Source organism: Raphanus sativus, chromosome 8, assembly GCF_000801105.2.
Source record: "Raphanus sativus cultivar WK10039 chromosome 8, ASM80110v3, whole genome shotgun sequence".
Classification (NCBI taxonomy): Eukaryota; Viridiplantae; Streptophyta; class Magnoliopsida; order Brassicales; family Brassicaceae; genus Raphanus; species Raphanus sativus.
The window spans coordinates 8,278,461-8,301,645 of NC_079518.1; the positions used below are offsets into that span (position 1 = coordinate 8,278,461).

Here is a 23,185-nt window from a genome sequence, read left to right on the forward strand (position 1 = left end):
TTTACAAGGACAGTAGCAGCGTCATAGGACTTAATGATGAAGACTTACGAGGATATAAAAATGTACAAGTGAAAGAGCCTTTGAAAGATTGTATAATCTTCAATTCTTAAGAATCGACAGCCTTGGCGTTAATCCGCGAAGTATGAACTACATATCCCAAAAACTTAGAGTACTAATTTGGCAAAATTTCGATATGTCATGTTTTTCCTTCAAGTTTTAATCCAGAGTTCCTAATCAAGCTAAGAGATGAAGAATAGCAAGCTTAAGAAATTATGGGAAGAAAATGAAAGTAAGTAATATTTAGTTATTTAGGCTATCTAACCAATTTTTTCTTATGTGTTTAATAATAATTGTATAATAATAGTGTTAATCTTTGAGTATTATATTTGTCATTACAGCCGCTCAGCAATCTCAAGTGGATGGATTTGAGTTATTCAAAAAAATTGAAGAGCTTCCTGATCTCTCAACTGGCCACTAATCTATATCACTTGGATCTCAGATACTGTTCAAGTTTGGTGAAACTTCCTTTCTCTATTGGGAATGCAATTAATCTCAAAATAGTGAATCTCTATGATTGCTCGAGTCTTGTGGAGATTCCTTCATCTATTACAACAATCACTACTCTCACATCGCTTACTCTCCATGGATGCTCAAGTCTGGTGGAGCTTCTCTTAAACTTTTGAAACTGCAGTCACTGATCTCAAAGACATTGATCTCAGTCATTGCTCAAGCCTGGTAAACTCTCTTTTCTCTACTAGGAATTTTATTAATCTTCGTAAATTGAATCTCAATTATTGCTCAAGCTTGATGGAGCTCCCTTATTCTATTGGGAATGCAACTAGTCTTGAAGAACTGAATCTCAGTAAATGCTCAAATCTGGTGAAGCTCCCTTCTTCTATCGGAAATGCAGTTTAGTCTCAAAGAATTTGAATCTCCATCACTGCTCAAGTTTGGTGGAACTACCTTCCTCTATTGGGAATGCAACTAATCTCCAAAAATTGGATCTCAGTCGTTGTTCAAATCTGGTGAAACTGCCTTCCACTATTGGGAATGCAACTAGTCTTGAAAAACTGAATCTCAGTCATTGTTCAAGCTTGGTGAAGCTCCCTTCTTCTATTGGGAATGCAGTTAATCTCAGGATTTTGAATCTCAGTCATTGCTCAAGCCTGGTAAAAACTCCCTTTCTCTATTGGGAATGCAACTAATCTATATGAATTGGATCTCAGTTATTGCTCAAGTATGGTGGAGCTACCTTCCTCTATTGGAAAACTGGTCAACATCGACTTGGAATGTATCGGAGAACTCGATCTCTCAGATTGCTCTTGGTGGGAAATTTATCGTGAGAGTTCCACAGACATTCAAGAATTTGATCCATGGATCGAGAGCATATCTGGTTTAGGTCAACTTGTACTAAACGGAATGAAGAAGCTTGTATCACTCCCGCCACTTCCCGATTCGCTATGGCTACTAGATGCAAAAAATTGTGAGTCACTGGAGAGACTAGATTGCTCCTTTCGAAATCAACGTTTCCGTAATCTGCACTTCACTAACTGCTTCAAACTAAATCAAGAAGCGAGAGATCTCATCAGCCTGACACGGACGAATGATTATGCAGTCTTTCCCGCTGAAGAAGTGCCTCAGTGCTTCACTTACCGATCATCTGGGAGTTCCGTAACTGTGAAGTTGTTGAATCAAAAGCCTCTTGGCAAATCAACTAAATTTAAGGCTTGCATCATATGTGGTGATGTGGAAAAAAAATGACACTGTAGATTGGGGATCTGTCTGTTGTAGCATCACGTCCGGAGGGAATGCTCTCACTGCTGGTTATAAAAGATTACAAGGAGTTTATCCGGGGCATCTGTATACATTTGAGGTTGAGGTTGAAACAGAGGAGGTCACTTCCGCCGAGCTTGTTTTTGATTTCGAGCTCCAGTACAATATACTTTCAGAAAGGTCAGAAGCATGGGAGATAAAAGAATGCGGGATGGTTCAACTCTTGGAGGTCTCTTCATGCTGATGAACATTATTGACAGCTTCAAAGATGGCCTTAAAAGTTAAAACCTAAGTAAGACAAAACATTCGGAAAATGACAATGCAAATTTCCCAGACAACTTCTCTTTTTTGTTATTCTGTCTCATCGTATTTGAGTGCCTAACACAAAGTATCTACTTGTGCTTTTAATCGAGGAGGAGAGGAGCTGCTGTTGGTGAAACAAACGGTCGTGACAGCTTAGCCTCTATCGCAAGGTATCACCCATCTCGTTGGGTCCTATTTAAAAAACAAAATAATGATGAATGTTTAATATTTGGTCGCAAAGCGTTTTTCTGTAGAAGTTCTCTCCTTAACTTCGAACTCAACCTTTGGAATACGCCCTACTCTCCCAAAGTCAGGTAAATTTATGTTCCAAAGCAAACTGTTTTTTTTTTCCCTTAGCGAATGATTTTAATATTTTTTTTCTTTTTTGAATTTATTGGTTGTATACTTGCAAATTCTGGCGGGTGCACATAAAACAAATAAATTATAAAATACACTAAATTGTCAAAATATTGTAGATAGAAGTGTGCACATTGTTTATAAAATAGCATCGCCCCTGGATCCAAGTTCGTTTTTTTTTAATTTGCGGTATCACATCATCTCAATAGACAATAATCAAGGCTCGATTCTCAATTGCTGTCAGTGAAGTCAGCATCGATCACATATTCACATTATCACCACCTTTGCTTGACGATGAATCTGCTGATGAATCACCTTCACCACCAGGTGGAGAACCTGGACCTGCAGCTCCAGGCTGGTTGTACATAGACTGACCCATCTGCATCGCTTCTTGGTTAAGAGTAGCTATGGCGTCCTTAATTTCTTGTGTTGATCCACCTTCGGCCAATCTTGTCTTGTAGCTTGGCCTCCACCTTGTCTTTCACTTCACCAGGAATCACCACAGAGTCCGCCTGGTTCTTTGTGTCAATTGCATCTCTCTTCTCTTTGTCATCTTTCCCAAACCTTTCTGCTTCTTGCACCATTTGCTCTACCTGTAACGTTCACTACATTTGTTAGCACAAATATCAATATTAGCCAGAAGCAAAGCTTTTTTTTTTTTTACAAAGGCACTATCCCATGATCATGTACAAAGCTATTCCCACATCAATATTGCAACAACGACAGCATATCAACCAATGCTTACAGCTATCGTCGCATAACCAGTAGACAATGGCTAAACCTCGAGAATGGAACTATAATGGTAACTGAAGCAGTGTTGTTTGGTTTGACAACTGTACGTACCTCGTCCTTACCGACAATGTGGTTTGGTTTGTAAACTTAGTCATAACACCACCAAGAGTTTAGACTGTTAGAATAATTATAGACAGATTTATATATACCTAATTGTAATAACAGGGGGAACATAACCACTACATGGTGGCTTAGTGGTAAGTACCAAATAGGTAGCGCCCTGGATTCGATATTGCGGTGGCCACCGGGACTAGCGTTAAATCGCAAGAATACGTGGGTTGCCGTCGGTCTCGTGGGATGAGTCTGGGCGAAGCCTGAAACCCCCACGGTTATAAAAAAAAAATAAAAATAAAAATAAAAAAAGAATAACAGGGGGAACAATACGATAAAGTGGTGTCCAATAATTACCATGCATTATGCATATTTGAAAATCTATCTCATGGAAAGAAGAAAAGAAAAAGAAAAAAGCAAAAGGTTTGTTTTATTAGAATGGTGGTGCGCCTGCATGATAGGAGGCCCACTGTTTTTGCTATCCCGCGAATTTCGCGTGGAAAAGTGATACCTCTGTTTCTACGAAGCTATCGTTCTTGCTTGTTTCACTCAATAGGGTCAACAGTTATGTGTTAGTATATTCAAAGAGCCTATGTTTGTTTATCCTCACTAGAAATCAGCTCTGAGATCTTCAGACTCTTTTCATCGTACTAATATGGATTCTTATTTTTCTCTTACCAATGTTGCTGCTGCTGCAATATGCTTCTTGGCGTTGTTGTGTACAATACTTTTCAATAGGAAATCCAGATCTCATCAAGAAAACGAAAGAATGGCTTCTTCCACAAATGATTTCATCAGAAAATCCAGATCTCGTCAAAAAATCGGATCAATCGCTTCTTCTACAATTTTTTTCATTAGGGAATCCAGTTGTCATCAAGAAAACGAAACAATGGCTTCTTCATCTTCAACTCTTTCGGACCCCCAGTCTTCTTTGTCACACAGTTGGAAACACCATGTCTTCCCAAGCTTCCACGGGGCTGATGTCCGCGAAAACTTTCTCAGCCACATTGTCAAGGAGTTCAAGAGCAAAGCAATCGACCTATTCATTGATAATGATATAGAGAGAAGTAAGTCTATCGGTCCTGAGCTCATAGAAGCTATTAGAGGGTCTAGGATTGCGATTGTATTTGTCTCGAAGAACGGTTCTTCGACATGGTGCTTGAACGAGCTTGTTGAGATCATGCACTTCAGAGAAGAGTTTGGTCAAACTGTGATGTCCATTTTCTATCAAGTGGATCCGACTGATGTAAAGAAGCAGACTGGCTATTTTGGGAAGGTCTTCGAAAAAACTTGTGAAGGAAAAACAGAGGAGGATATCCGAAGATGGAAACATGCCTTGGCGGAGGTGGCTCAAATCGCAGGTTTCCATTCAACAAACTGGTTCGTCCTCTTCACTCCCACTTTCTCTTAATCTTTCTAACTCATCAACGACCTCTATATATTTATTTCTAGATTTTAAACAACGACCATCCTGAAAGTTGTTTTAAAAAAAAAATGTGTATGTGTTGAAGATTAGATCGAACTAGTGTAGCTTTTTTTCTTTGAGATACAGTTAGTATTCATACAAGTATGAGAATATCAGTAGTATGTGAAAAATTTCATGACTATATAGCTGAACTGTTGATCATCTCCTTGTTCAGGAAGAATGAAGCAGAGATGATTGAAGATATTGTCACTGATGTTTCAAACAAGTTGAACCTTTCCGCACCATCCAATGATTTTGGCGGCTTAGTTGGGATGGAATCTCATATGGCAGATTTGACACCATTAATGTTACAGCTAGATTCGCATGAGGTGCTAAAAATAGGGATTTGGGGTCCGCCTGGGATCGGTAAGACTACCATTGCTAGATATCTATTCAACCGATACTCTCGATATGTCGATCTGAGTGTCTTTATGGATAATATCAAAACAAAGTATGCGAAAAAAACGGCTTGCTCTGATGACTACAGTGTGAAGTTGGATTTACAGAAGCAGTTCATGTCTCAACTAACCAATGAGAAGGATATCAAGAATTTTTCACATTTGGGAATTGCCAAAGATAGGTTGAAAGACAAGAGCCTTCTTGTCATTCTTGATGATGTGGATCGGCCAGTACAAGTGGAAGCAGTGGCCAAAGAAAATAGTTGGTTTGGTCAAGGGAGTATGATTATCGTCATAACACAAGATCTAAAGGTTTTAAAATCATGTGGGATCGACCATATCCACAAGGTGAATTTACCATCAAATGAAGAAGCTCTGCAAATATTCTGCATGCACGCTTTTGGTCAGAGGGACCCTAAGGATGGTTTCATAGAGCTCGCTTGTGAAGTTGTGAGTCTTGTAGAAAATCTTCCATTGGGGCTAAGGGTTATGGGATCCTATTTTCGGGGAATGTCTGAGCAAGACTGGACAGAGGCATTACCAAGGTTAAGGACTCACATTGATCGAGATGGAGAAATCTCAAGCATTTTAATTAGTTATGATTCCTTATGTGATGAAGATAAACTCTTAGTTCTGCATATAGCCTGCTTTTTCAATGGTGAATCAGTTGAAGCCTGTCTAGCAAAACGTTTTGTGGATGTGACACATGGGCTTCGAGTCTTAGCTGAAAAATCTCTCATATCTATGGAATGGGGAAAAATAAAAATGGCTGAGTTGCTAGTCCAGTTGGTAAGAAAAACTGTGCGAGGACAATCGGTTAGTGAGCCTGGAAAACGCCAGTTTTTAAATGATGCAATTGATATTGAAGAAGTGCTTAGTGATTATAAAGCTGTAAGTTGTCACTTTGGTATCTTTATAGAACGAGTTCTACAAATTAGAGTTTTATTTAATAACTGACCATCTTTTTTTATGTTTCATTTGGTTGTTTTACAGGATAGTAGCAGCGTCATAGGAATAAATGATGAGACTTATGGAGACATAACATGTACAAGTAAAAGAGCCTTCGAAAGATTGTATAATCTTCAATTCTTAAGAATCAACAGCCTTGGCGTTAATCCTCAAAGTATGAACCACATATCCCAAAAACTTAGAGTTCTAATTTGGCACGAGTTCCAGATGCCATGTTTTCCTTCAAGTTTTAATCCCAAGTTCCTAGTCAAACTAGAGATGCCTAATAGCACGCTTGAAAAATTGTGGAAAAAAACTCAAGTAAGTAATATTTTATTTTGAATATAACTACAAAAGTAAGGCTATCTAACCAATTTTTCTTGTGTTTAATAATAATTGTATCATTACAGCTGCTCAGCAATCTTAAGCGGATGGATTTGAGTTATTCGAGAAGATTGAAAGAGCTTCCTGATCTCTCAACTGCCACTAATCTATATGACCTGGATCTCTCATATTGTTCAAATCTGGTGAAACTTCCTTCTTCTATTGGGAATGCAATTAATCTCAACAACCTGGATCTTCGGTTTTGCTCAAGTTTGGTGGAGATCCCTTCCTCTATTGGAAATGCAGTCAATTTGGAAATATTTATTCTCTATGAATGCTCAAGTCTTGTGAAGATTCCTTCATCTATTATAACAATCGCTAGTCTCACACCTCTTACTCTCCATGGATGCTCAAGTTTGGTGGAGCTTCCACTGAACATCGAAACAGTCACTGAACCCAATCACATTAATCTCAGTCGTTGTTCAAGTTTGGTGAAACTTCCTTCCTCTATTGGGAATGCAACTAAGCTTGAAGAACTGAATCTCAGTTATTGCTCAAGTTTGGTGGAGTTACCTTTCTCTATTGGGAATGCAATTAATCTCAGGAAATTGGATTTCACATTTTGCTTAAGCTTGGTGGAGCTCCCTTCCTCTATTGGGAATGCAACTAAGCTTGAAGAAATGGATTTCAGTCATTGTTCAAATTTGCTGGAGTTACCTTTCTCTATTGGGAATGCAATTAACCTTCGGATATTAAATCTCAGTCGTTGTTCAAGTTTGGTGAAACTCCTTTCCTCTATTGGGAACTTAACTAATCTTGAAGAACTGGATCTCAGTTACTGTTCAAGTTTGGTGGAGCTACCTTCCTCTATTGAAAATGCAATCGATCTCCAGATATTAAACCTCAGTCATTGCTCAAGTTTGGTGGATGTACCTTTCTGTATTGGGAGTATAATTAATCTTGAAACATTAAATTTCGAAAATTGCTCAAGTCTGGTGAAGCTCCCTTCCTTGATTCGAAATGCAGTTAGTCTTCAGGAATGGGAACTTAGAGATTATTCAAGGTTGATAGAGCTCCCTTCTTCAATTCAGACGGTAAATAATCTTCGAGAATTGACTCTCAGTGATTGTTCAAGTATGGTGGAGCTTCCTTCCATTATGAGAAACGTTGGTAGATTTTTGAAATGTTTAAAGTTAGAGGTTCTTCTGGATGACATTAACTTGGAATCTCTTGAAGTACTCAGTTTCTCAGAATGCTATTTGTTGGAAAGTTATCCTGAGAGTCCCACAGACATTCAAGAGCTTGATCCATGGATGGGGAGGATATCTCGTCTAACACGCCTTGTACTGAGCGGAATGAAGAATCTGGTATCACTCCCGCCGCTTCCTGATTCGCTATTTGTACTAGAAGCAGAAAATTGTGAGTCCCTGGAGAGACTAGGTTCCTCCTTTCGCAATCCATATATGATGCTCAACTTTCGTAACTGCTTCAAACTAAATCAAGAAGCCAGAGATATCATCAGCCGGACATGGACCAGTGCTTATGCAGTCTTTCCCGGTAGAAAAGTGCCGCAGTGCTTCACTTACAGATCATCTGGGAGTTCCGTAACTGTGAAGTTGAATCAACTGGCTCTTGGCATATCAACCAAATTTAAGGCTTGCATATTATGTGCTGATTCGGACGGAGTTAACTTTCCACATTTGTCACAAGCTTCTGTCTGTTGTAGCATCACGTCCGGAGAAAATGCTCTTACTGGTTGTTATAAAAATGTAGGACGAGTTTCGTCGGGGCATCTATACACATTCAGAGTTGAGCTTGAAACAGATGAGGTGACTTCCCCCGAGCTTGTTTTTGAGTTCAAGATCCAGTTCGGCAATATAAACTCCGAAACATGGGAGATAAAAGAATGCGGGATACTTCAACTCCTGGAGGTCCCTCATCCTGATAACCATTATTGAGAGCTTCGAAGATTGCCTTAAAACCTAAGTAAGACAGAAGCATTCGGAGATTGACAATGCAAAATTTTCCCAGACATTTTTTTATTATGTCTCATTTTTGTGTCCCTAACGAAAGTAGCTTCTTGTGCTTTTAATCCAGGAGGAGCTGCTGTTGGTGAAGCAAATGGTCGTCACACATTTGGTCATGACATGTTAGCCTCCATCACAAGGTATTGCCCATCTCTTTGGGTCCTATTTAAAAAACAAAATGATGAATGTTTAATGTGTGGTCGCAAAGCGTTTTTCTGTGGCTTTTTTAACTTTTTTCTTTATTATTATTTCGAACACGTTCACTCTGTAGCTTGGAACTCAAATCTTTGGAATATATATGCATCTTGTGTACGTCCTAATCTCCAAATCAGGCTAATTTATTTTCCAAAGCAAACTGTTCCTTTTTCCTCAGTGAATGATTTAAATTAATTTTCTTTTTTGAATTTTTTTTTGAATTTATCAGTGCATACGTGCACATAAAACAAATAATTATAAAATACACTAAATTTTCAAAATATTGTAGATGCAAGTGCCACACATTGTTTACAAAATAGCTTCCCCCTGCATCCAAGTTTTTCTTTTCTAATTTGAGGTGAGTCGGTATCGATCACATCATCTCAATCTTCAAAGTTCGATTTCTCAGTTGCTATCAGTGAGGTCAGCATCGATCACATCATCACCACATTTGCTTAACGATGAATCTGCTGATGAATCACCTTCACCTCCAGGGGAAGGACCTGCAGCTCCAGCACCAGGCTGGTTGTACATAGATTGACCAATCTGCATCACTTCTTGGTTTAGAGCAGCCATGGTGTCCTTGATTTCTTGGGTTGATCCGCTTCCAATCTTGTCTTTAAGCTTTTGTAACTTGGCCTCCACCTTCTCTTTCACTTCACCTGGAATTTTCTTTCCAAGTTGTTTAAGTTGCTTCTCTGTCTGGTAAACAACTGAATCCGCCTGGTTCTTTGTGTCAATTGCATTCCTCTTCTCTTTGTCATCTTTCGCAAACCTTTCTGCTTCTTGTACCATTTGCTCTACCTGTATAACGTTCATTCACAAAAAACATTTGTTAGCACAACTATCAATCAATATTACCGAGAAAGTGGTTTGGTTTGTAAACTGAACAAGAGCAACAGCCTGGAATCAAAAGGGGTGTCACGTCAAGAAGAATGTTTTTTTGAGAAAAAAATGGAGAAGGACGACAAATTATGAAATGTTGCTGACATCTCCAGCAAGAGCAACAGCCTGGAATCAAAAGAGAAAGCCGCTTGATGAGAACTCACTGCAGCCATTTGTTGTTTGCGTTGAGTATATAAAATGGAGAAGGACGACAAATTATGAAATTCACAAAATAAAAAACATTTCGAAGTCATGGTCTTATTATTACGCTATGAATATTTATATACCTGATTGTAACAGGGGGAATAACAATGATAAAAATAAATCAATATACTAGAATTTTGGCACACCTGCATGTTAGGTAGATCCACTACTGACTTTGTTGCCCCCACAAAATATCGCGTGGATCAACAGTTCCGTGTTGGTATATACAAAGAGACTCTCTGTTTGTTGATCTTTCTACTCCTAGAAAGCTCTGAGATCTTGTTCCTCTCTTCATCAAACTTGTAGTATGGATTCTTATTTTTCCCTTACCAATCTTTTTGCTGGTGCAATATGCTTCTTGGTGCTTTTAGGTACACTGTTTTTCCACAGGAAATCCAGATCCCATCAAGAAGAAAAAACAGTGGCTTCTCCTTTAACTCTTTCGGCTCCTCAGTCTTCTTTGCCTCGCAATTGGAAAAACCATGTCTTCCCAAGCTTCCACGGGGCAGATGTCCGCACAAACTTTCTCAGCCACGTTGTCAAGGAGTTCAGGAGCAAGGGAATCAACCTATTCATTGACAATAATATAGAGAGAAGCAAGTCACTCGGTCCTGAGCTCATAGAAGCTATTAGAGGATCTAGGATTGTGATTGTCTTGCTCTCGAAGAACTACGCTTCGTCGACATGGTGCTTGAACGAGCTGGTGGAGATCATGAAGAGCAAAGAGAAGTTTGGTCAAACAGTGATGTCTCTTTTCTATCAAGTTGAGCCAACTCATGTAAAGAAGCAGACTGGTGATTTTGGGAAAGTCTTCAGAAAAACTTGTAAAGGAAAAACAAAGGAGGAAATCCGAAGATGGAAACATGCTTTGATGGAAGTGGCTCAAATCGCAGGTTTCCATTCAAAAAATTGGTTCGTCCTCTTCACTCCCACTTGTTGCTCTTAATCTTTCTAACACATAAACGACCTCTATACATATATAGATTTAAACAGCAGCCAACCTGAAAGTTCATATTATTTTTTTCCTTGATCTAAAATTAGTATTCATACAAGTGTGACAATATCTGAATATATAGTAATATGTGGATTTTTTTTATGACTATATAACTAAATTATTGATCATCTCCTTGTTCAGGAAGAATGAATCAGAGATGATTGAAGATATTGCCACTGATGTTTCCAACAAGTTGAACCTTTCAGCACCATCCAGTGATTTCGACGGTTTAATTGGGATGGAATCTCATATGATAGATTTGGAACAAATTTTGCTACTAGACTCAGACGAGGTGAGAAAAATAGGGATTTGGGGTCCGCCTGGGATTGGTAAGACTACCATTGCTAGATCTTTGTTCAACCGACACTCCAAAGATTTTCAGTTGAGTGTCTTTATGGATAATATCAAAAGAAAGTATGCCACAACGGCTTGTTCTGATGACTACAGTGTGAAGTTGGATTTACAAAAACACTTCATGTCTCAACTAACCAATGTGACAGATATCAAGAATTTTTCACATTTGGGAATTGCCAAAGACAGATTGAAAGACAAGAGAGTTCTTGTCATCCTTGATGATGTGGATCGGCCAGTACAAGTGGAAGCAGTGGCAAAAGAAAATAGTTGGTTTGGTCCTGGGAGTCGGATTATAATCACAACACAAGATCAAAAGGTTTCAAAAGCAAGTGAGATCAACCATATCCATAGGGTAAATTTACCATCATATAGTGACGCGCTAGAAATGTTCTGCATGTACGCTTTTGGTCAGAAAGACCCTAAGGATGGTTTCAGTGATCTTCCTCATAAAGTTGTGAGCCTTGTAGGTGAGCTTCCATTGGGGCTAAAGGTTATGGGATCCTATTTTCGGGGAATGTCCGAGCAAGATTGCAGAGAGGCACTACAAAGGTTAGAGGCACACCTTGATCGAGATGGAGAAATTGCGAGCATTTTAAAGTTTAGTTATGATTCCTTATGTGATGAAGACAAACGTTTATTTCTTCATATAGCCATCTTTTTTAACGGTGAAAATTTTGATATAGTGGAAGGCTGTCTAGCAAACTGTTTTTTGGATGTGAGGCTTCGCGTCTTAACTGAAAAATCTCTCATATCTAAGTTTTTGGGAGAAATTGAGGTGGCTAAGTTGCTAGTCGAGCTGGGAAGAAAAATTATGCGAGAACAATCGGTTAATGAGCCTGGAAAACGCCAATTTCTGACTGATGCAAGTGATATTGCTGAAGTGTTGAGTGATGATAGAGCCGTAAGTTGTGATTTTGGTATCTTCATTGAATTCGCTTTACAAATTAGATATTTATTTAATAACTAACCATCTTTATTTATGTTTCATTGGGTCGTTTCACAGGACAGTAGCAGCGTCAGAGGATTTACTGTTGGGACTTTTCAGGAAATAACATGGACAAGCGAAAGAGCCTTTGAAAGATTGTCTAATCTTCAATTCTTAAGAATCCTTGGCAAAGGCGTTAATCCGCGAAGTATGAACCACATATCCCAAAAACTTAGAGTTCTGATTTGGCACAAGTTCCAGATGCCATGTTTTCCTTCAAGTTTTAATCCAAAGTTCCTAGTCAAACTAAAGATGCCGTATAGCAAGCTTGAAAAATTATGGGAAGAAACAAAAGTAAGTAATATTTTATTTTTAAATAGATAACCGCTTAAGTTAGGCTATCTAGCTAGTTTTTATATGTTTAATCTTGGAATATTTGTCATTACAGCCTCTCAATAATCTCAAGTGGATGGATTTGAGTTATTCAGATTGTTTAGAAGAGCTTCCAGATCTCTCAACTGCCACTAATCTATATGACCTGGATCTCTCACATTGTTCAAGTCTCGTGAAACTCCCATACTCTATTGGAAATGCAATTAATCTAGAAAAGTTGAATCTCAGTGGTTGCTCAAGTTTGTCGGAGCTACCTTCCACTATTGGGAATATAATTAATCTTCAAGAAATGAATCTCAGTTATTGCTCAAGCTTGTTGGAGCTCCCTTCCTTGGGAATGCAACTAATCTCCAAAAACTGAATCTCAGTCACTGTTCAAATATGGTGGAGCTTCCTTCCTCTGCAGATATTGAAGAGTTTGATCCATGTATGGGGAGATTATCTCGTCTACGTCAACTTGTACTAAACGGAATGGAGAAGCTGGTATCACTCCCGCAGCTTCCCGATTCGCTATGTAAACTAGATGCAGAAAATTGTGAGTCCTTGGAGAGACTGGATTGCTCCTTTCGAAATCCGGATATTCGTCTCAACTTCCGTAACTGCTTCAAACTAAATCAAGAAGCGAGAGATCTCATCATCCGAACTCCGACAAATGAGTATGCAGTCTTTCCCGCTGAAGAAGTGCCTCAGTGCTTCACTTACCGATCATCTGGGAGTTCCTTAACTGTGAATTTGAATCAAATGCCTCTCGGCAAATCGACCAAATTTAAGGCTTGCATCATATTACCTGGTGATGTGGACGAAAATGACATGAGATGTTGGCGAAGATCATATCTCGTTTGTAGAATCACGTCCGGAGGGAATGATCTCAATACGTGTTTTAGAAAAGCAGAACGGGTTTTTCCGGGGCATCTGTACACATTCGAGGTTGAGGCTGAAACAGAGGAGATGACTTCCACGGAGCTGGTTTTTGAGTTCGAGATCCAGTTCGAGTATTCACTTGTAGAAAGGTCCGAAGAATGGGAGATAAAAGAATGCGGGATGCTTCAAATCTATGAGGTCCCCTCCCTTCATGCTGATAAACATTATGTCCCCTCTCTTCATGCTGATAAACATTATTGAGAGCTTCAAGGTAAGACAGAAGCATCCGGAAAATGACAATACAAAATTCCCAAGACAACTTCTCTTTTTTTTTGTTATTCTGTCTCATCGTATCTGAGTCCCTAACAAAAAGTATCTTCTTGTGCTTTTAATCCAGGAGGAGCTGCTATTGGTGAAGCAAACGGTCATCTCACATCTGGTCGTGACAACTTAGCCTCTGTCGCAAGGTATCGCCTAACCTATTAGAAGAAGAAGAAAAAAATGATGTATGCATCATTCTGTAACTTTTTTTTTTTTTGAAACACAACTTAATTTCATTAAACCTTAAACTTCTTGATTACAATGGTTAGAGGGAATTATCCATCCTCTTTAATTGAAAGCATAAACTACAACAATGTAAAATAAACAAGATAATTCTTCAATCGAAGATGACAGCGGATTCGAAACAGGGCTTGAATGCGTCAAAGTAGCCTTCACGACAAAGTCAGATAGCATAGAAATAGTCACATATAGTGACGTTGAAAACCAGCCCTCGTGGATGAGGAAGCTGAAATCAAAACTCAATCTTTGGAATATATATATGCATCTTGTATACGGCCTAAATCTCCCAAATCAGGCTAATTTATTGTCCAAAGCAAACTGTTCTTTTTACCTCGGTGAATGATTTTAATATTTTTTCTATTTTCTTTGAATTTATAAGTGCATACTTGCACATAAAACAAATAAATTATACAATACACTAAACTTTCAAAATATTGTAGATGCAATTGCTAACACATTGTTTATAAAATAGCTTCGCCCCTGCACCCAAGTTTTGTTTTCTAATTTGAGGTGAGTCAGTATCGATCCACATCATCTCAATTATCAAAGTTCGATTCCTCAGTTGCTATCAGTGAAGTCAGCATCGATCACATCATCACCACCTTTGCTTGACGATGAATCTGCTGATGAAGCACCTTCTCCTCCAGGGGAAGGACCTGCAGCTCCTGCTCCAGCACCAGGCTGGTTGTACATAGATTGACCAATCTGCATCACTTCTTGGTTAAGAGCAGCCATGGTGTCCTTGATTTCTTGGGTTGATCCGCTTCCAATCTTCTCTTTAAGCTCTTGTAGTTTGGCCTCCACCTTCTCTTTCACTTCACCTGGAATCTTCTCTCCAAGTTCTTTAAGTTGCTTCTCTGTCTGGTAAACAACTGAATCCGCCTGGTTCTTTGTGTCAATTGCATCCCTCTTCTCTTTGTCATCTTTCGCAAACCTTTCTGCTTCTTGCACCATTTGCTCTACCTGTAACGTTCATTCACACCAGTCTTTGTTACCACAGATATCATAATTACCCGGAGAGGAAAGATTCTTTTAATAAAGCTCTATAAATATCAAACTGAAGCGGTGTGGGGTTTGGTTTGTAAACTGTACGCACCTCATCCTTGGGCAACGTACTGGCACCAGTAATGGTAATGTCTTGTTTCTTTCCGGTGCCTTTGTCACTAGCACTGACTGAGAGGATTCCGTTTGCATCAATGTCGAATTTGACTTCGATTTGTGGAACTCCACGTGGTGCCGGAGGGATACCATCCAGACGGAAGCTGCCAAGAGACTTGTTATCCCGGACAAACTCCCTCTCACCTTGCAGTACATTGATCTCAACACTTGTCTGTCCATCAGCAGCAGTCGAAAAGACTTCTGATTTGGAAGTAGGCAAAGTGGAGTTCCTTGGAATAATTTTAGTCATAACACCACCAAGAGTTTCCAGACCAATCGAAAGCGGTGTCACGTCGAGAAGGACAATGTCACTCACATCTCCAGCCAGAACACCCGCCTGAAATCAAAAGAGAAAGGCGCTTGATGAGAACTGACTGCACCGATTTGTTGTTTCCGTTAACATATAAATTTAGCAACTACTTAGTTCAACTTCATTTTATCAAACTTTATTTTGCTAACTATAAGATAGTAGTATAGAACCTTCAGTTTGTGTTTGACATACGCATTTGCACATCCAAAAGTGTAAAATTAAACACTGAAAATGTTTCCGAGGTATAAGTTAACGAGAACAAACCTGGACTGCAGCACCTAGAGCTACAACCTCATCAGGGTTTACTGTGACATTAGGTTCTTTCCCAGTCAACTTCCTCACGACTTCTTGAACAGCAGGAATACGTGTTGATCCACCAACAAGGATCACTTCGTCAATATCTTTGAAGCTTAGCTTTGCATCCCTCAAGGAATTCTCAACGGGAGTCTTACACCTACGAGATATATACATGGATAAGAATTCTTAACGGGAGCCTCCATGACTACTTGCTATTAGAACTGTAACAAAGAGGTAAAAAGACGAATGATGGTAGGTTACCTGTCAAGTAAATCTGAACACAATTCTTCGAACTTGGCACGTGTGAGGGTCGTTTCTATGTGTTTAGGCCCATCAGCTGTTGCTGTGATAAATGGCAGGCTGGGCATAGAATCAATACCAATCAAAATCAACAAAGTTTGTGAAAGTTTAAAAATTGAACGAGAAGAAAATAACTGTACCTCATATTTGTCTGCGTCAGAGAGGAAAGCTCGATCTTAGCTTTTTCTGCTGCTTCTGTCAGCCTCTGAAGTGCTTGCTTGTCTTTCAGAAGATCAATGCCTTCATCTTTCTTGAAATTTGAAGCAAGCCAATCAACAACTCTCTGCATTTCAAAACTTACATCTATCAAGCAAAGCACATAAGAAAGAGTAGATAGATTCAAAATGCTTTGATTAAGATTGATGTGTGCATTTAGCTCACCTTGTCGAAGTCATCACCACCTAAATGTGTGTCCCCAGAAGTGGAAAGCACTTCAAACACACCATCACCAACCTCAAGCACTGCACAATAAAAAAATAACCAAAAAAAGTAAGTATATCAGATGCTAATAAATAGAGTAAGTAGAAACCAAAAAAAACAAAAAAAATACTATGCCAAGTACCTGAAACATCAAAGGTACCACCACCAAGATCAAAAACCAGAATCGTCTCATTACTTTTCCTCTCAAACCCATAAGCCAACGAAGCAGCCGTGGGCTCATTAATAATACGAAGAACCTCCAACCCAGCAATGCGCCCAGCATCTTTCGTAGCCGTCCTCTGCGAGTCATTAAAGTAAGCAGGCACAGTAACAACAGCCTTGGTAACCTTCTCGTTCAAGAACCTCGACGCATCATCCACAAGCTTCCTCAAAACCTAAAACACCCAAAACCAATAAGAAAAAAAGAGAGACCCCCTCCCTCCACAACAACAAAGCAAATAATACTACCTGAGCTGAAATCTCCTCAGCAGCAAACTGTTTACCAATAGCAGGACACTCGAGCTTAACATTCCCGTTCTCATCCTTGACAACTCTATACGAAACCTGCTTCGCCTCCTCGTCGACCTCGTTCATCCTCCTTCCGATAAACCTCTTCACCGAGAAGAACGTGTTCTCCGGGTTAACGACGGCTTGACGCTTCGCGATCTGCCCGACGAGGCGGTCGCCGCTCTTGGTGTAGGCCACCACGGAGGGAGTCGTCCTCTGGCCTTCGGCGTTGGTCACGATCGTCGGCTTGCCTCCTTCCATGGCGGCTACGGCGGAGTTCGTCGTGCCTAGATCGATTCCGACGACCTTCTCGTTCACCACGCGAACGGGACCTACGGAGTATCTAGAGGCGCCGCCGGCGGGGGTGTTTCTGGTGTTTATTCTGAGGAAGGCGGAGGTTGGGGTGGAGAAGGGGCCGGTTCTCGTGCCGAAGAAGGCGCTTCTGGGGATTGAAGTGGTTTTACCGTTGAGGTTCCTCTTGGAGGATGTGGTGGCGAATCCGATTCCGCCGAGGACGTGAATATGGGCGGCGGATGAAGCCATTTTCTGAGCTTAATTGGGAGTAGTAGCAATGAAAGGAAGTAAGAGAGGAGAGGAGAGGAGAAATGAGGAAGGTGAAAACCCTAAGGAAGGAAGGAGGAGATATAGAAGAGGGAGAAGAAGATAAGAGGAAGGTGGAGACGAGTGAGAAAAAAACTGTGGTACCAAGTTGAAGTTTCTAGAAGGAAGGAGACTGAAGATAGATGGGCCGCTGGATTCGTTAAGCCCACCCACTTCTCTTTTTCTGTAGCGCAATATCGCATCATGTGAATCACATTCCATGTCTTTTTTTTTTTTTTTTAATTTTGAGGAGATTATTATGATTCAAAGAGGAGGGAAGCGAGTCAACAGAATCAGCCATAGTATTTGAAGAAGGTGATAGTGAGGAGAAAGAGGAGCTGAGTATTATAGTTATAGAAGAAGGTGATGATGATTTGGAAGGAACTGAGAAAGAGTGAAGTGGAGAACGCCTTTGCGTCTGCTTCAAATCTCTTGGAAGATTCTGGTAAAGCAGAGGAAATTGGTTCTGGTAAAGCTTTGATGCTTTTTGTATCATGGAAGTTTAATCCGTCTACTAGTCTTATACATGAAAGTGTTTGTTTCGCAGGGAGAACTATGGTTGTGATGTTGTGCGTTTCACCGCAGATGTTGGTCGGGTACTACACTGCATAAGTGCTAATTATTATAGTTGAGAGATGAAGTTTTGCGTAGCACTAGACTTATGTTTTCTCAGCCCACTAAATCCTTTGATATGAAGGGCACAGAAGAGTTGGATGGTTTGGAACAAAAGGCTAAGGCTAGTGGTGCTTCTCAGTTGGTTCTTAAGGATCTCACAGAGGAAGATTACATATTCCCTTGTCTTAGAGCTGGTGCTATCTATATGAAAGATGCTTGGTACAGAACCAGTACCGGTCCTGAAAATAGCAAATTAGAAACTAAAGCCTGTCTATTAAAGGCCATTTCAAGAAAAGAAAATTCTTTCAATGTAAATGGAGAAGGGATTTAAGCTTTTCATTTGGTCTTAGCCTTTTGGTACTGTTTGGTGCAACTTGGGTTGTCTAGTGTCGTACATGATTAATTATCCTCACCCAATGGTTTAAGCTTTTCATTTGGTCTTTTTGGGCTGGAGGAGTTGCAGCAGTGTGTGTGTGTGTGTGTTGATTTATGTGGGTAGATAATGCTAAGACATATGAATCAAGCAAAGGGACTTATATCCTCCTAGTAACAGCAAGCTAATTGCTAAACCTGGTTGCAGTTAAACCAGAGATAAGCAAGTTCTCTTACTCTCAAGTTGAAATAGAGAAGATTTGAGATCATTCCGAGTGAACGCTTATCACAGCCAATGTTGTGTACTCTCTCTAACCAGCTTGCCTTGTTATGATTTTGGAAGCAGCTAACAATTTCACTATGCAGCTAATAGACACCACTAGTGGAACCATAGCGAGCAAAACACTCTAGTTCCAAGACAGAGGATCTGGTGTTTCCCACTTAGACCTTAATGCTCTTTCACCATTGTCCAATATTTTTTTTATTGCAACTTGTAATGGTAATAGTAGAATTTCAAAAAGGTAACAAAGAGTTTACAAGACTAGAGAAGGAAATATATTTTTTAAAAAGACAACAAAGAACTGAGATTTAGAGAGAAACATAAACATGAAACAAAGAAGAAACAAGAGAAACATCCAACTGTATTTTTGTGTAGAAGATGAATCAAGGCACAATCTTGAAAGCCTTGTACTTGTCAATCCAAGAGATAAACGAGTTGTTGGAGTTCCTGAAACCAAGAAAGCCATACTCTTTGCTCTTGTTCATACTATCAATCATACCTTCAACACCAAGCACAAGATCAGCAAACCACCACAGACCAACCTCATCAAGCTTCTTCTCCTGCAGCTGATTCTCCTTCACCATCTCCTCCCACACTCCTTCTTTCCCTTTCATCATCTCCACCAACCCCACATTCTTCCCTTCCTCGAACCCATACTCCTCGATCCCAAACTGCTCAGCGAGTATCTTCCACAGGTGCTTCCACTTGAAAACATCGGCGTTGCTGCAGTTAAACGCCTCGTTCTTGGCGTAAGGATCAACAGCAGCCCAAATCTGCTGCTCAGCGACCAGATCAGCGTCTGACCCTGTCGTGAAACCTTCCCACGCCTCCTTTCTCCCCGGGAAAACCAACTTAGACCCTTCGTGCTTGCAGATGGCTGCGTAGACGCAGAGAGTCCCCACAATGTTCATCAAGCTATAAGGAGAGAATCCGAAGATGAGATTGGGTCTATGCACAGACCAAGTCACACTCTCTCTCGTCTTAATCTCTTCAGACAGAACATCCTCAAGAGTGTAGTAAAAGTTCTCGACCCGCAACCTCGGCATGTCCTCCGTGAAAGGCGGCTCGTGACGTTGAACATCTTTACCAAGACTATCGAAAGGGCCAAGGTAATGCTTCGTCCCCGTCTGGAGACAAACGTGCCGGAGATTCGGCGCGTTGGGAACAACCGCGCGGAGGACGTTACGGAGCATAGAGCCGTTAACCTTACAGTTGTCCACCTCCGAGGAGCGGTTGGCCCACGTGACGTAGAAGACGTGCGTGACGTCTCTCAGAGGTGAAAGCTTGGATCTCGCGTCTTCTTCGTCGGAGACATCGCACTGGATGTAATCGATGGGATGATCGGCGTTCCAGGTGGGACGAGGACGGCGAGCGACGCCGTAGACTTTCCACGGACCTCCCGGAGTGTCGGAGAGAGGAAGGATCTCCGCTAGGCTGTTCCCGACGATGCCCGTGACGCCGATGATGAGTGCGACGCTCTCGTAGGTTTGTGTCGGCTCATCTTCGTCGTACTTTTTCTGCAGAAAGATGAGATTTTTTTTTAATTAGATTAGTGAGTTATGTAAGGAGGAGATGATGAAGATCGGAGTTTGAATTTTTTTACCTTGGCAGCTCCGATGGCGCCTGCCCACCACCAACTCATTTTTCTTGATCGGATCGGTGATAAGAGAAGAAAGAGAGACAAAGAAGGTGAGGGATGATGTTTGTAGACTCGACGGAACCGTGTGGAGTTTGTCTTTTAGCCTTTTGTTTTGTAAATAAAATGTATATAAATGTATTATAAAAGTTTATATCTTCCAAAAACGTGAATTTGCCGACTAAAGCTGGTCGGTCAACTAATATTGTAATAAAATCGGTTTCATAATATTGTATTTTATTTTATTTTTCTTTGAACAAATATTATTGTATTTAATTTTATTTTCCTTGAACAAATATTATTGTATTTAATTAGATTAAAGATTCTGTTACCAAACTCAATTATTGCAGAACTACAGTCTGGCTATGGATTTTGCTAGCTACTGTAAAATCATATTAGCAATCATAGAGAAGCTTGAACAGGTACAACACACACGTCATACAACTTAAAAAGGATTAGGACAATGAGTAACCCAAACATTCGTGCAAAATACACAAATCTCCATCAACTGTTTCACTCATATGGTGAAAGTTATATATACTCCAATGGGATGGTCCAAAGTGGGCAAGCCATACAATAGGAATTATCAACCGCCAGGATGCAACTTGGTTCTCAGTTTCACCTTTAAGCTTGAGGAATGGAGGTTCCTAGAAACAGAGCTGAGCTGTCGTAAAGAACAACTTCATGTCCTCTTGTCTCTCGAGCACTTAATGTGTCGCTGACCAAACAGTGATAAGAATATCCCAGCAGTTCAAATCTTATGCCCAAACTGAACAATAATATCAAAGCAGCCAAACATAACCGTGAGAAGCAGAAGAAGAATCATCCTTGGAAGCCCGACGTCATTAAACCCCAACATCCAATAGTTCCTTTTCACGTGTAATACGAAACAACTAGAGCCGCCCGATCGTCCAACAAGGATCCACGTGTATAACCGTCGACTTAGAATATCCAAGTCGTCCATCCACGTCAAGTTTCAAAATCTTTTTCCAATACGAAACGTCCACGTGGCTTTCTCACAAAAACTAAACCGTTGGATCTGCTACGCTAAAAAATAACAGGAGCGCAAAGTGTATGCAATTACAGTGTTCCAAGCTGAGGTTTGAGTTCCAAGCTGAGGTTTCTCGGCTTATGGACATTATCATCAACTCTCTCTACAGTAACAAGGACATTTTCTTGAGAGAGTTGATCTCCAATGCTTCTGATGTAAGTAAACCTGCGTGGTTTTTTCTTTTAATAGCTTGTTTGAATTATTGGGAGCTGATTAGTGTCTGTTTTTTTGTAAGATTTTCAAGCTTTGGATAAGATTAGGTTACTTGCACTCACTGATAAAGACGTTTTGGGTGAGGGTGACACTGCTAAGCTTGAGATCCAGGTTGGTAGATGGAATGTAGTTTGTACTTTGGGGTTTGAGAGGTCTTTTAAGTTCTCTAACAACGTGATGATCTGCAGATTAGGCTAGACAAAGCCAAGAAAATACTTTCTATTCGGGACAGGGGAATTGGGATGACTAAGGAAGATCTAATTAAAGAATCTTAGGGATGAAGCTGGCGAGTACCTAGAGGAGAGTAAACTCAAGGTGAGTAAGTAAATTAATAAGTGTGAAAGTAAGTCTCTCTGTTTATTGTTTCATCGTGGTTGCTTCTGATCATCATCGCTGTCTACTACTAGGATCTGGTGAAGAGATATTCTGAATTCATTAACTTCCCTATCCACCTCTGGGCTAGCAAAGAGGTTGAAACTGAGGTCCCAGTTGAGGAAGATGAATCAGCTGAAGAGGAGGAAACTGGTGAGTTATATTGAAACACTGTGATTATAACTTCGTTTAAAAAACCTGATAGAACCGTATTTTATAAACTACGGATTACTGAATATTGTAAAGAATAAAAATGATAAAATTATATCAAAGAGTAAGAAAAAAGATGATACAACTGCAGAGGCAAGATATTATCTCTTTCCTTAACTCAAAATACGTCCCGTAGTGCGACGGTTCGATGACGTAATGAGTCCCAGGATACAACTGCAAACAATCTTCTGAATTTGCGTCACTCTATCAGAAGCCTGGCGAAACTAGTTTTGTGTTATACTCTCAGACACAAGAAATAAAAAAATAAGAGACATCACTACTCAACATGGGAGAATTATTTTTACTATACTTTGTTTGTATGTAAATCTCTATCAAATGAGTTAACACAAGTGCTCCTTTTATACAGAAAAATGAAGGCACGTTATGTCATTATGGAGTCAACCAAACGTACTAATTAAGTGTCATAATGAAATTTGAATTCCATAATTCATGACTCTTGTACGTTTTTTCTTTTCAAGTCATAAAGATGTTTTGACCAAATCAAAAACCATCAATATACTTTTGGGTTTACATTTTTATATTTAAACAAATATAAAAGATAACATGAATATGATTTAAACCATAAGTTATTAGACATAAGTCTATCTAACATATTTAAATCCAAATTCAAACCCAATATCTAATGTGTACATTTAAGTCATATATTTTATTATTCTATTTCTCATTCAAATGAACTCTATTTTTGACATATGAATACACTAATTCATAGTGTTTGTCAAACAATCAGTTATCCGGCGAACGTCTTCGCCCGGAAAAATTACCGAAAATAGTCTAAAACCATTTCGTCAAAAACGAGTTCTAACAATCCCCCACATGAATAGAAATGCTTCTTCTAGACACTAGACGACTCGACAAACTTGACTTCCTAGACAAGACTCGACAAGACTCAACAAGACTCAACTAAGGACTTTTGAGAGTACAAACGAGAAATTCACTGCATGATGAGTTGGTAGCAATTTTTCAGCCTTGAACCAGTCATTGTTAATAGCTATCGGATTTACTCGGCCAGGAGG

The 23,185-nt window shown here is 39.8% G+C and overlaps 5 protein-coding genes and 2 long non-coding RNA genes across 33 annotated transcripts; 5 read left to right on the forward strand and 2 right to left on the reverse strand.

The window, feature by feature from the left end:
* Positions 1 to 1,239: 1,239 nt before the first annotated feature.
* On the forward strand, positions 1,240 to 2,017 carry LOC130498952 (probable disease resistance protein RPP1). The gene is made up of 2 exons (XM_056992817.1): positions 1,240 to 1,682; positions 1,792 to 2,017. Exons 1-2 carry the CDS (start codon positions 1,240 to 1,242, stop codon positions 2,015 to 2,017), a joined length of 669 nt encoding a protein of 222 aa, XP_056848797.1.
* On the forward strand, positions 1,774 to 9,790 carry LOC108820567 (disease resistance protein TAO1-like). Of its 27 annotated transcripts, none has more exons than XR_008937700.1 (8): positions 1,774 to 2,065; positions 2,190 to 2,390; positions 2,678 to 4,656; positions 4,917 to 6,030; positions 6,133 to 6,408; positions 6,498 to 8,397; positions 8,488 to 8,578; positions 9,043 to 9,790. XR_008937700.1 is itself a non-coding variant. In XM_056992342.1 (8 exons), exons 4-7 carry the CDS (start codon positions 3,932 to 3,934, stop codon positions 8,367 to 8,369), a joined length of 3,987 nt encoding a protein of 1,328 aa, XP_056848322.1. In that variant the 5' UTR covers positions 1,774 to 2,065; positions 2,187 to 2,246; positions 2,318 to 2,390; positions 2,678 to 3,931; the 3' UTR covers positions 8,370 to 8,397; positions 8,509 to 8,750. The 27 variants fall into 27 exon arrangements, 24 of the variants coding, with proteins under 24 accessions (XP_056848322.1, XP_056848319.1, XP_056848325.1 ...); XR_008937698.1 differs by having other exon boundaries at positions 8,509 to 8,578; positions 9,043 to 9,789; XR_008937699.1 differs by lacking the exon at positions 9,043 to 9,790 and adding an exon at positions 8,923 to 8,995 and having other exon boundaries at positions 8,509 to 8,578.
* Positions 9,791 to 9,844: 54 nt separating this feature from the next.
* LOC108819883 (probable disease resistance protein RPP1) lies at positions 9,845 to 13,824 on the forward strand. Its single transcript, XM_056992351.1, is given in 6 exon segments — positions 9,845 to 10,634; positions 10,858 to 11,971; positions 12,074 to 12,349; positions 12,444 to 12,717; positions 12,720 to 13,520; positions 13,647 to 13,824. Coding segments are annotated over 5 exon segments (3,060 nt in total). The 5' UTR covers positions 9,845 to 10,029; the 3' UTR covers positions 13,511 to 13,520; positions 13,647 to 13,824.
* A 326-nt stretch (positions 13,825 to 14,150) lies between these two features.
* LOC108820572 (heat shock 70 kDa protein 6, chloroplastic) lies at positions 14,151 to 17,489 on the reverse strand. Its single transcript, XM_018593538.2, has 8 exons — positions 16,764 to 17,489; positions 16,438 to 16,690; positions 16,257 to 16,336; positions 16,016 to 16,158; positions 15,837 to 15,935; positions 15,543 to 15,732; positions 14,907 to 15,305; positions 14,151 to 14,773 (listed from the first exon to the last, which is right to left on the reverse strand). Exons 1-8 carry the CDS (start codon positions 17,343 to 17,345, stop codon positions 14,369 to 14,371), a joined length of 2,151 nt encoding a protein of 716 aa, XP_018449040.1. The 5' UTR covers positions 17,346 to 17,489; the 3' UTR covers positions 14,151 to 14,368.
* A 137-nt stretch (positions 17,490 to 17,626) lies between these two features.
* LOC108820578 (uncharacterized) lies at positions 17,627 to 18,448 on the forward strand. Its single transcript, XR_008937701.1, has 2 exons — positions 17,627 to 17,871; positions 17,950 to 18,448. It is a non-coding gene; the product is annotated as an uncharacterized LOC108820578 (long non-coding RNA).
* A 406-nt stretch (positions 18,449 to 18,854) lies between these two features.
* On the reverse strand, positions 18,855 to 20,432 carry LOC108820574 (3-oxo-Delta(4,5)-steroid 5-beta-reductase). Its single transcript, XM_018593544.2, has 2 exons — positions 20,273 to 20,432; positions 18,855 to 20,186 (listed from the first exon to the last, which is right to left on the reverse strand). The coding sequence occupies exons 1-2, from the start codon at positions 20,309 to 20,311 to the stop codon at positions 19,053 to 19,055; spliced, it is 1,173 nt and encodes a 390-aa protein (XP_018449046.1). The 5' UTR covers positions 20,312 to 20,432; the 3' UTR covers positions 18,855 to 19,052.
* A 926-nt stretch (positions 20,433 to 21,358) lies between these two features.
* LOC108820581 (uncharacterized) lies at positions 21,359 to 22,588 on the forward strand. Its single transcript, XR_008937702.1, has 4 exons — positions 21,359 to 21,511; positions 21,592 to 21,680; positions 21,758 to 21,884; positions 21,977 to 22,588. It is a non-coding gene; the product is annotated as an uncharacterized LOC108820581 (long non-coding RNA).
* Positions 22,589 to 23,185: the final 597 nt, after the last annotated feature.

Bases quoted from the DNA above. Each gene is read 5' to 3' on its own strand.
- LOC130498952 (XM_056992817.1), top strand. From the start codon at position 1,240: ATGGTGGAGCTACCTTCCTCTATTGGAAAACTGGTCAACATCGACTTG. The intron at 1,683-1,791 runs GTTGTTGAATCA...TGTCTGTTGTAG, and splicing joins GGGAGTTCCGTAACTGTGAA to CATCACGTCCGGAGGGAATG.
- LOC108820567 (XM_056992333.1), top strand. From the start codon at position 3,932: ATGGATTCTTATTTTTCTCTTACCAATGTTGCTGCTGCTGCAATATGC. The intron at 4,657-4,916 runs GTTCGTCCTCTT...CTCCTTGTTCAG, and splicing joins GGTTTCCATTCAACAAACTG to GAAGAATGAAGCAGAGATGA. The intron at 6,031-6,132 runs GTAAGTTGTCAC...GTTGTTTTACAG, and splicing joins TGCTTAGTGATTATAAAGCT to GATAGTAGCAGCGTCATAGG.
- LOC108820572 (XM_018593538.2), bottom strand. From the start codon at position 17,345: ATGGCTTCATCCGCCGCCCATATTCACGTCCTCGGCGGAATCGGATTC. The intron at 16,691-16,763 runs GTAGTATTATTT...TGGGTGTTTTAG, and splicing joins CTGAGGAGATTTCAGCTCAG to GTTTTGAGGAAGCTTGTGGA. The intron at 16,337-16,437 runs GTACTTGGCATA...TTTATTGTGCAG, and splicing joins TGGTACCTTTGATGTTTCAG to TGCTTGAGGTTGGTGATGGT.
- LOC108820574 (XM_018593544.2), bottom strand. From the start codon at position 20,311: ATGAGTTGGTGGTGGGCAGGCGCCATCGGAGCTGCCAAG. The intron at 20,187-20,272 runs GTAAAAAAATTC...ATCTTTCTGCAG, and splicing joins GCGCCATCGGAGCTGCCAAG to AAAAAGTACGACGAAGATGA.